This window comes from Aethalodelphis obliquidens, unplaced genomic scaffold, assembly GCF_003676395.1.
Source record: "Aethalodelphis obliquidens isolate GAN/ISIS:26980383/991018 unplaced genomic scaffold, ASM367639v1 scaffold7, whole genome shotgun sequence".
In the NCBI taxonomy this organism is placed as follows: Eukaryota; Metazoa; Chordata; class Mammalia; order Artiodactyla; family Delphinidae; genus Aethalodelphis; species Aethalodelphis obliquidens.
In genome coordinates, this window is record NW_020837951.1 from 55,810,577 (window position 1) to 55,823,186 (window position 12,610).

The 12,610-nt window shown below is 34.9% G+C and overlaps 1 protein-coding gene across 4 annotated transcripts in view; it reads right to left on the bottom strand.

Moving 5' to 3' along the window:
- The window catches only part of BRD10 (bromodomain containing 10), a 104,334-nt gene that overhangs the window by 27,986 nt on the left and 63,738 nt on the right, over nucleotides 1-12,610 (bottom strand). For all 4 annotated transcript variants that reach the window (XM_027105841.1, XM_027105840.1, XM_027105839.1 and 1 more), the window contains one exon: nucleotides 11,342-11,421. In XM_027105841.1, the coding sequence (XP_026961642.1) occupies nucleotides 11,342-11,421 (80 nt within the window). The remainder of the gene's footprint in view (nucleotides 1-11,341; nucleotides 11,422-12,610) is intronic.

The window sequence follows — 12,610 nt, forward strand, 5'->3', positions numbered from 1 at the left end:
TCAAAATATTTTTAGCAACATTTACTTTGAAGTTATCTTAAAATAACTTAATATCTACATGACAATTTATACTTTTTATATACTAATATATACCTCTCTCTACATATATACGTAATACCTAATATATATACCCAAAATATACAGTCAAGATATTAGAAAATTCTTGTATGGGAACATAATTCTAATTTTATTACTGATATCAAGGGAAAAATAATTTGATTTATGCCAATTCTGTCATATATACACTCTATTCCTTCTCTCTACAAAGTAAGGCATATGTGTGGCCTTTAAACTCAATTCATTTTCAAATGGTGCTTTTAAAAATAGAATCAATCCAATAAGAAATGTTCACCTCAATAAGGAGAACAGATGCATTATTTGAACAAAGCAAAACAGCTTATTAAGACCTCCTTCTCATTACCTTACATTTGAAAAAAATATCTAAGGTTCGGTGCCTCCAGGGGTAAAAAGGAAAGCTCCATAGCAGCTTGGATTACAGCTGGGTCACACTGCCAACACTCATAGGAGAAGGTTTTCAGTCATACTGCAGAGGTTAGACGAAGAGCTTTATCCCCCAGGAAGAACCTTTTCAAGGATGTCACACTCTCCCTCAAATTAACCTTTCACTTGATGCAACCCATGAGAGAGTCACAAAATCATAAATCTTATTAGAGCTGAAAGGAACCGCCCCCAAAATGTGATTTGGTCCAAACCCTGGCAAAGGCTAAAAAGGTGTATCTCCAATTCATATACAAGCTAGTTAAAATTAACAGAGATAAAGTAACCTAAGATGACACACTCAGAGAGAAAACCATGGAACCTAGGACTCCTCCTCCTACTAGATCATATTCTTTAAGGGTTCCCTCTAAACAAAATAAAACAAAAAAACTAACAATAATTGAACATGTATTATAGTTTTAAGAATTAATTTATACCTAAGCTTTCACTTCTATTAAATGGTAAATATTAAAAGGCCCTCTCTCCAACTCAAGAAGCAGAAGTGTGTGTATACAGTGAGGGAGGGGAGGTCCTATAGAGATTGAAAGAACTCCATGACCACATCTCAGAAAAATTACAAAGTAAAGTATTTCTTATTTTATCACTACTTCAAGCTAGATATTATGCCCTTTGGGTATAAACTCAATAGGTTTGACAGGTATTTACTTTATTGATTCCAAAAAGGACACAAATAAGGTAGCATACAAAAGTAAAAGAATATAGTAAATTACATTAAAAAGCAAAAGGAAAACAATGCAGTCAAAATGAATAGGTCCAAATAAAATGGATCACATTTACTACCACTCTAATGAAACACTCCAATAATTTATTTAAAAAATTATAAGTAAAACAATAAATGCATGGTGTAAATTCAAAATCTATATTATATTTAAAATAAAATTATATTGACATCTGTTAAGACTATGATGACAGGAAAATTCCTTCTCACTTCTATGATCATCATATCAGCAATACTGACTACTTCAAAACTTGCAAATGAAGATATCATGTGTGACATGACAAGTAAGTCTGATTAACAAGTTAAAACATTTTATACCACTATATGATTAAAACCTGATGTTTCTCTCAATGTACTATATATAAAAATGGAAAAAAATTTAAGGGGAAAGTAAAACCCCATGATGTTAAAAGTGAAACAAAAAGCTGAAGTTGAAAATACTCATTTTATTAGGATACATTTCACATGAATGAAGAACAAATGAGAAGGATAAGGATGTGTAAAGAAAAATAGTTTTAAAGAAAAAAGGTAGCAATTCAAAATAACAATACAATCAAAAGGTCCTTAACTCAGTGAAGCAGTTAAACTCTAATTTTACTTTTGGTCCCAATTTGTCACATTGAAGATAGTACTTTATTTCATATCCCTTAGTTTCTCCATTGGTTAAACGGAAAAATAGAGTTTTTTCAGAGGTATGTTGGATCAGTGAGTTTATGCTTATGTTTAAAAATAATACTACTATGTAAGTCTTAGTCAACAGCTGGATTCTGGATTTCCTTTGCAAAGGAGCCTTTCGAATAAGTCACATATATGGAATAGGAACAAGTACACGTGACATGAAAGATTTTGATTACCAACAAAAAGCAGAGTCACGGTAACTAAGGCTTTTAAATTATTTTAAAGACTTATCTTATTGAGACTTGACAAACTAAGCTTTAAGAATACTTTCTGGGACCTTCAAGATGGCAGAGGAGTAAGACGTGGAGATCACCTTCCTCCCCCTAGATACATCAGAAATACATCTACATATGGAACAAATCCTATAGAACACCTACTAAACGCTGGCAGAAGACCTCAGACTTCCCAAAAGATATATATATTTTTTATCCTTTGTCTCTTTTTTGTGAGTGTGTATGTGTATGCTTTTGTGTGATTTTCTCTGTATAGCTTTGCTTTTACCATTTGTCCTAGGGTTCTCTCTGTTCTTTTTTTTTTTTAGTATAGTTTTTAGCACTTGTTATCATTGGTGGATTTGTTTATTGGTTTGGTTGCTCTATCTTTTTTGTATGACTTTTTAATTTTTAATAATTTTTTAAAATTTTAATAACTTTATTATTATTTTTCTTTCTTTCTTTTCCTTTTTCTCCTTTTTCTTCTGAGCCGTGTGGCTGACAGGGTCTTGGTGCTCCAACCAGGTGTCAGGCCTGTGCCTCTGAGGTGGGAGGGCCGAGTTCAGGACAGTGGTCCACCAGAGACCTCCCAGCTCCACGTAATATCAAATGGCAAAAGTGCTTCCAGAGATCTCCATCTCAATGATAAGACCTACCTCCACTCAACAACCAGTAAGCTACAGTGCTGGACACCCTATGCCAAACAACTAGCAAGACAGGAACACAACCCCACCCATTAGCAGAGAGGCTGCCTAAAATCATAATAAGGTCACAGACACCCCAAAACACACCACCAGATGTGGTCCTGCCCACCAGAAAGACAAGATCCAGCCTCATCCACCAGAACACAGGCACTAGTCCCCTCCACCACAAAGCCGACATAACCCACTGAACCAACCTTAGCCACAGGGGGCAGACACCAAAAACAACGGGAACCACGAAGCTGCAGCCTGCGAAAAGGAGACCCCAAACACAGTAAGATAAGCAAAATGAGAAGACAGAGAAACACACAGCAGATGAAGCATCAAGGTAAAAACCCACCTGACCAAACAAATGAAGAAGAAATAGGCAGTCTACCTGAAAAAGAATTCAGAATAATGAGAGTAAAGATGATCCAAAATCTAGGAAATAGAATGGAGAAAATACAAGAAACATTTAACAAGGACCCAGAAGAACTAAAGAGCAAACAAATAATGATGAACAACACAATAAATGAAATTAAGAATTCTCTAGAAGGAATCAATAGCAGAATAACTGAGGCAGAAGAACAGATAAGTGACTGGAAGATAAAATAGTGGAAATAACTACCACAGAGCAGAATAAAGAAAAAAGAATGAAACAACTGAGGACAGTCTCAGAGACCTCTGGGACAACATTAAACGCACAAATATTCGAATGATAGGGGTCCCAGAAGAAGAGAAAAAGAAAGGGACTGAGAAAATATTTGAAGAGATTATAGTGGAAAAGTCCCCCAGTATGGGAAAGGAAGGAGTCAATAAAGTCCATGAAGCGCAGAGAGTCACATACAGGATGAATGAAAGGAGAAACACGCCAAGACACGTATGAATCAAACTATCAAAAATTAAATACAAAGAAAAAATATTAAAAGCAGCAAGGGAAAAGCAATGATTAGTATACAAGGGAATCCCCATGAGGTTACCAGCAGATCTTCCAGCAGAAACTCTGCAAGCCAGAGCAAGCGGCAGGACATATTTAAAGTGATGAAAGGGAAAAACCTACAGCTAAGATTACTCTACCCAGCAAGGATCTCATTCAGATTTGATGGAGAAATTAAAACTTTTACAGACAAGCAAAAGCTAATAGAATTCAGTGTCACCAAACCAGCTTTACAACAAATGCTAAAGGAACTTCTCTAGGCAGGAAACACAAGAGAAGGAAGAGACCTATGATAACAAACCCAAAACAATTAAGAAAATGGTAATAGGAACAAACATATTGATAACTACTTTAAATGTAAATAGATTAATCTCCCACCAACAGACATAGACTGGCTGAATGGATACAAAAACAAGACCCATATATATGCTGTCTACAAGAGACCCACTTCAGACCTAGGGACACATACAGACTAAAAGTGAGGGGATGTAAAAGATATTCCATGCAAATGGAAATCAAAAGAAAGCTGGAGTAGCAAGCCTCCTATCAAACAAAATAGACTGTAAAATAAAGACTATTACAAGAGACAAAGAAGGACATTACAGAATGATCAAGCGATCAATCCAAGAAGAAGATATAATAATTGTAAATATTTATGCACCCAACATAGGCGCACCTCAAAACATAAGGCAAATGCTAACAGCCATAAACGAGGAAACTGACAGTAACACAATCATAGCAGGGGACTTTAACACCCCACTTTCACCAATGGACAGATCATCCAAAATGAAAATAAATAAGGAAATCACAAGCTTTAACAATACATTAAACAAGATGGACTTAATTGATATCTATAGGACATTCCATCCAAAAAGAGCAGATTACACTTTCTTTTCAACTGCTCATGGAACATTCTCCAGGATAGATCATATCTTGGGTCACAAATCAAGCCTTGCTAATTTTAAGAAAATTGAAATCGTATCGAGTATCTTTTCTGACCACAACGCTATGAGACTAGATATCAATTACAGGTAAAAATCAGTAAAAAAATACAAACACATGGAGGCTAAATACACTACTAAATAAACAAGAGATCACTGAGGAAATCATAAAATACCTAGAAACAAATGACAATGAAAACACGACGACCCAAAACCTATGGGATGCAGCAAAAGCAGTCCTAAGAGGGAAGTTTATAGCAATACAATCCTACCTCAAGAAACAAGAAAAATATCAAATAAACAACCTAACCTTCCACCTAAAGCAATTAGAGAAAGAAGAACAAAAAAACCCCGAAGTTAGCAGAAGGAAAGAAACCGTAAAGATCAGATCAGAAATAAATGAAAAAGAAATGAAGGAAATGATAGCAAAGATCAATAAAACTAAAAGCTGGTTCTTTGAGAAGGTAAACAAAATTGATACACCATTAGCCAGACTCATCAAGAAAAAAAGGGAGAAGACTCAAGTGAATAGGATTAGAAATGAAAAAGGAGAAGTAACAACTGACACTGAAGAAATACAGAGGATCATGAGAGATTACTACAAGCAACTCTATGCCAATAAAATGGACAACCTGGAAGAAATGGACAAATTCTTAGAAAAGCACAACCTTCTGAGACTGAACCAGGAAGAAACGGAAAATATAAACAGACCAGTCACAAGCACTGAAATTGAGACTGTGATTAAAAGTCTTCCAACAAACAAAAGCCCAGGACCAGATGGCTTCACAGGCGAATTCTATCAAACATTTAGTGAAGAGCTAACACCTATCCTTCTCAAATTCTTCCAAAATATAGCAGAGGGAGGAACACTCCCAAACTCATTCTACAAGGCCACCATCACCCTGATACCAAAACCAGACAAAGATGTCACAAAGACAGAAAACTACAGGCCAATATCACTGATGAACACAGATGCAAAAATCCTCAACAAAATACTAGCAAACAGAATCCAACAGCACATTAAAAGGATCATACACCATGATCAAGTGGGGTTTATCCCAGGAATGCAAGAATTCTTCAATGTACGCAAATCAATGTGATAAACCATATTAACAAACTGAAGGAGAAAAACCACATGATCATCTCAATAGATGCAGAGAAAGCTTTCGACAAAATTCTACACCCATTTATGATAAAAACCCTCCAGAAAGTAGGTAAAGAGGGAACCTATCTCAACATAATAAAGGCCATATATGACAAACCCACACCCATATGGTCACCTTATTTTTGATAAAGGAGGCAAGAATATACAATGGAGAAAAGACAGCCTCCTCAATAAGTGGTGCTGGGAAAACCAGACAGCTACATGTAAAAGAATGAAATTAGAACACACCCTAACACCATACACAAAAATGAACTCAAAATGGATTTAAGACCTAAAGGTAAGGCCAGACATTATAAAACTCTTAGAGGAAAACATAGGCAGAACACTCTATGACATAAATCACAGCAAGATCCTTTCTGACCCACCTCCTAGGGAAATAGAAATAAAAACAAGAAACAAATGGGACCTAATGAAACTTAAAAGCTTTTGCACAGCAAAGGGAAACATGTCAAGACAAAAAGACAACCCGGAGAATGGTTGAAAATATTTGCAAATGATGCAACTGACAAAGGATTAATCTCCAAAATATACAAGCAGCTCATGCAGCTTAATATCAAAAAACAAACAACCCAATCCAAAAATGGGCAGAAGACCTAAACAGACATTTCTCCAAAGAAGATATACAGATTGCCAACAAACATATGAAAGGATGCTCAACATCACTAATCATTAGAGAAGTGCAAATCAAAACTACAATGAGGTATCACCTCACACCAATCAGAATGGCCATCACCAAAAAATCTACAAACAACTGCTGGAGAGGGTCTGGAGTAAAGGGAACCGTCTTGCACTGTTGGTGGGGATGTAAATTGATACAGTCACTACGGAGAACAGTATGGAGGTTCCTTAAAAAATCTAAAAATAGAATTACCATATGACCCAGCAATCCCACTACTGGGCATATACCCTGGAAACCATAATTCAAAAAGAGTCATTCATGTACCCCAACGTTCACTGAAGCTCTATTTACAACAGCCAGGACACGAAAGCAACCTAAGTGTCCATCCACAGATGAATGGATAAAGAAGATGTGGCACATACATACAATGGAATACTACTCAGCCATAAAAGGAAATGAAATTGAGTTATTTGTAATGAGGTGGATGGACCTAGAGTCTGTCATACAGAGTGAACTAAGGCAGAAAGAGAAAAACAAATACTGTATGCTAACACATATATATGGAATCTGAAAGAAAAAAATGGTTCTGGGCTTCCCTGGTGGCACAGTGGTTGGGAGTCCGCCTGCCGATGTAGGGGACGCGGGTTCGTGTCCCGTCCGGTAGGATTCCACACGCTGCGGAGCGGTTGGGCCCGTGAGCCATGGCCGCTGAGCCTGCGCGTCCGGAGCCTGTGCTCCGCAACGGGAGAGGCCACAACAGTGAGAGGCCCGCATACCGCAACAAAAAAAAAAAAAAAAAAAAAAAAAAAATGGTTCTGAAGAACCTAGGGCCAGGACAGGAATAAAGTCACAGAAGTAGAGAATGGACTTGAGGACATGGGGAGTGGGAAGGGTAAGCTGGGAAGAAGTGAGAGAGTGGCATGGACATATACACACTATCAAATGTAAAACAGATAGCAAGTGGGAAGCAGCCACATAGCACAGGGAGATCAGCTCAGTGTTTTGTGACCACCTCCAGGGGTGGGATAGGGAGGGTGGGAGGGAGACGCAAGAGGGAGGAGATATGGGGATATATGTGTATGTATAGCTGATTCACTTTGATATAAAGCAAAAACTAACACACCATTGTAAAGCAATTATACTCCAATAAAGATGCTAAAAAAAAAAAATATATATATATAAAGAACACTTTGTATGACTGTTATAACTGTGTACAAAAAGAGAATTCACATATTAAATTTCTCTCTCAAATATTAAACAAATTAAAAGGCTCCTGGGTAAAAATGAACTTTATTAAGAAAATCAATATTCACTTTTCAATATAAAAGTCTTACATTATAAAACTAACACAGAGGGCTTCCCTGGTGGCGCAGTGGTTGAGAGTCCGCCTGCCGATGCAGGGGACATGAGTTCGTGCCCCGGTCCAGGAAGATCCTACATGCCGCGGAGCGGCTGGGCCCGTGAGCCATGGCCGCTGAGCCTGCGCGTCCGGAGCCTGTGCTCCGCAACGGGAGAGGCCACAACAGTGAGAGGCCCGCGTACCGCAAAAAAAAAAAAAAAAAAAAAACTAACACAGAAAAACAAAAAATAATTTAGTCAGTTTAACAGAGTAATCAGTAACTGTTAAATTTGACATAAAAGTTTTTATCACCAACATGCTAAAGACTAAAAATATTTCCTAACTTTTTACAATTATTGCTAAGTAGAAAAACATGACAAGTTCCCCTATATGCCAAATGTATAACCCGACATAACACTAGAGTAGGGAGGGCTCAGCATAAGTTTTCCCTCTAATATAATGATGCAAATAATATTACCCAGTTTTTCACTTTTGAAATACTTTTATGCTTAATGATGAAATTTCATGATTTATAAAATATGACCAAATCTGAGATTTATTTCAAGGTCTTAAGTTCCTGGAAAAAGTGGTAAAGGTCAGTAATAGATGCTCTTAATTGATTGATTTTCCTGCTCATAAACACAGTACTTTTCGTCTAAAGCATCTGGCATGCTTATTTGAAAAAATAAATAAGATAATAAAACAGTAAGTTCTATCGTTTAATCCTCACAACAATCCTAGGAGTGGGAACTATTATTATTCCATTGTACAGATGAGGAATTGGAAGCTTTGAGCAGTTAAGTAACTTACCTAAGGTTATCAAGTTAGGGCTAAGATGGCATTCGAACCTAAGTAGCCTGGTTCCAGAATCCATATGCTTAAGCACTATCCAGATTACTGACATCCACCTAGACCCACTGAATCAAGGATGGACCCTTAGAGGATGAAACCCAGGATTTTTCATTTTTAATAAAAGTATCAGATTATTTTTATACTATTTAAAGTTTGAGAACCACTGATATAACTGCTAGGAAAAACTGGTACAGATATGGGTAGTCCCATTATAATATATACACAAATATAAATACAATAGGTCTTTGACTGCTTACAGTGTATACTTTAAATAGGGGTGGGATGATTATTTTTTCACACTGAGGTATAGATATTTTAGTTGTGTATATAAATAAACACGGATTCTTCCTGAAGCAAACAGGCTTATAGGTTTGATCTAGTTTTAAAAAAGTCAACAACCACTATCAAATTAAAAAGTAGCTGAGGTCAAAACAGGATTCACTTTTTTAATTCACCAGAACTTAAATACAACAACTACAAAAATCAAAATTTCACACAATTTAATTCCTGGATATGTTTCTGAGGTGCTAAATGTCATACTGCTAGAGCTTTTGAGAAGGAAATAAATTCAGTTCTTTGTTATATAATAACCAGTCTTCTTATATGTAGGAGTCTTTCAAATAATTAAAGAAACAAACTACATAGAATTATTATGAGAGGCAAAACTGTAAGTTTTGCATGTAACAATAAAGTTTACTAGTGACTAATACTATGTCCTATTCTTTGCTTAGTTGAAGCAAATGACCTATTTCCTGGGAAATAGCTGTCAATTTTCTTTCTCAGTAATACCATGGTATTTAAATTGTAAACCGGGCATAAGAACAACTGTTCTCATAAGTCTATTTCCCAACCCTAGCCACACACACACACACACACACACACACACACACACACAAACACACCCCTCTCTCACCCCCAACCCCGCCTTCTTTCTAGGACACCTTAAGAACCAGGAAGAGCACTTTATTTTAAACAGTTCAATCTAGCAAAACATGTACTTTTGACCTTAAGTTTCTGAGTGGTAAGCAAATGGTCGGTAACTAACTAAAAACATCATTTACGACAGTGTTTTTCATACTTTTTTGCCCCCAACCCATGGTCAAAAATACATTTACACTGCATGTCAGTAAACACACACAATGGAAACCAAAGTTTTATGAAACAATATTACCCTTATTATATTTGAAACTCTTAAAATTTCTATTTTAATTTTGTTAGCTTAAAAAAGAAATGCTGGTCATGCAATCCGCTAAGCTGATTTCATGCCTCACTAATGAATACCACCTGCAATTAAAAAAAACAAAACAAAAACTGTCTATGCTGTCTGTGCCACTTATTACATATAAAAATCCATCCATTAATACAGGAATGAAGGGGAATATCAACAGTGGACCAGATCTGTTCTGAGATCCATACTGCCAGGATGAATACTTTGAGGGATTAAGGAAAAAATGAGTGGGAGAAATAGCAAAGGCTAGCATGAAATCAGTGGAAGAATGAATGACAATATACTATTATAGCATTAAATAACACACACAAGCAATGGTAGAAAAGCCTCTAAGTAAACAGTAAATACACTTTTTTGTTTTTAACTGAATATGCTGGAACCAAGGTTACTTTATATAAAAGGATTTTGTAGAAATGGTTGTAATTCATCCTAAGGATGTCATTAAAAATACTCTAAAATACTAAAAGAAAAATATGTCTATTTTCTTTTACTGTTCATTTAAAAGTATTAAATTTTACCAATTAGTAGCTTCCATAAAAAACACTTCCAAAATAGAATTTTTACTGAAAAAAAGATGTGTCTACATTTTTGGATACAGGTAACTGTAAAACTCACATTACATATTATCAATATTTTCATAGTTATTACTCCTTTACTTTCTTCTTTAGTTTTGAGACTCACAGAAATTCATTTTAACATCACTTTTTTTTTTTGGCAATTAAGTGTTAATTTTATAATCTAAACCAGAAATAGATTGGACACGCTAATACAAAGAAAAATTTTAAAGAAATAGTCATTTGTTGTAGAAACTCATCTTTCATAAAGTAGAAAATAAAAGTATTATTTAACTAGGGTGAACTTCTCTGCTTATTCTAGTATCAACTACAAACAGAAAACTCTTCACATAATCAGATAGCAGTACATACAAGTACTTTTTTCTTTTTGCAGAAATGTTTAAAAAACCATTCAATTAACGTTTACTTAATATTCTCTCTGAAGTTCATATATAGCTGTGTTAAAAGTTTTGTTTTTTAAGTTAATAAGTCTGCTATTTCTATAGTGCCCAAATAAATGAAAATAAAATGGATTACCTACACAATGCTACCATGTACAAATTATAGTTAGTTCTTGGAAGACTTTCATCTACACATTTACTTGATACATATATATATATATATTTCTATTAAATTACTTCTACAAAACAGTATAGCGTACAGAAAACCACAGAGATTTTTGACTATCAAGAGACAAAAAGAGAGGTAAAAATTTTTGAAATACTAGCAGATTAAATTTTAGCTATATCTACACTTGCAGGGAAAAAGTCATAGTTGGAAACATCTCATTAAAAGTATTGTGTGTTATGGCGGAATTTAGCCAATCTCTTGAGGAACAATATAAACACTGAAACAAAAAATTAAACTAATAAGTATTGAGACAAAATTGAAACATTTACCTGAAATTCTGGTACAGTAGGTGACTTTGTGACAGTTTTCCTCTTCTTTGTGATTGCTTTTTTAGATATGGATTTTTTTCCTTTCAAGATTAAAAGAGAAAAGCTTCATAATGCTGTTTATAGCACTTCATTAACAAAGCCCAAATTACATAGAACCTTGAAAGTTAAATTATAACTAACAGATGGCTTCTAGTGAGTCAAATAAAAATGATGAATCAAAACAAGCCCCAGCAAAAGCAAACATTAAACTATAACTACCTGTAACAGACATATTAACAAATGGTGTTTTCTTTCTATAAGAACCAAACTACTATAATCTCCAATGTGTTGCACAGTACCAGAATTTATTACAATAAGATTTGGCAAAAAAGTCACATTACTATTGCTTAGTTAAAATCTAATTCACAACTTAAAATGAGGTTACATAAGAAAAAACCTTACCTTTAACAATGACTTCTGTAGTCAGGAACTTGCATACAACTATACTCTGAAGACTATGGTCTTTATTCAATCTAATGTGAAAATCCTCTCAGTAGCTTAAGAAACAGGGTTTTCCTTCTATCCCTTTAGTTCTGCACTCACCTAATGGACTGCCGTTGGCAGTATTCAATAACCAGTTTTAAAACAAGGTAAACATCTCCCTTTAAAGTGCACCTAGTCATTTGTGCAATCAGAAATCACTAGGAAAAATAAATCCACATTCTTAAAGAAATCTATTTCATAGCATAAAGTACATATAATCTAAAATATGTATTTAACCAGACAAAAGAAATATGTACATACATATAGCCTCTATTTTCTAGTAAGGAACATAGAGATTTTTGACTATCAAGAGACAAAAAGAGAGGTAAAAATTTTTGAAATACTAGCAGATTAAATTTTAGCTATATCTACACTTGCAGGGAAAAAGTCATAGTTGGAAACATCTCATTAAAAGTATTGTGTGTTATGGCGGAATTTAGCCAGTCTCTTGAGGAACAATATAAACACTGAAACAAAAAATGCTTTTCCCCCCATTTGCAATCAGCAAAATCAATTAATAAATTGTTACTTAATCAACAAACATGAGATACAGTACACTTTATGGGGACAACAAAAAATTATAAAATGGAAACCCTGTCCTCCAAGAGTTTACAATCTATGTAGGGAATAAAAAATTAATTAGAAATACTTAAAAGTTAATTTTAGTTCACAATCATTTGTAGGCTAAAATCATCTTAAAAATTACTTTTTTTAAAAAGAGAAAAATGACTAAGTACCGAAAGCAAC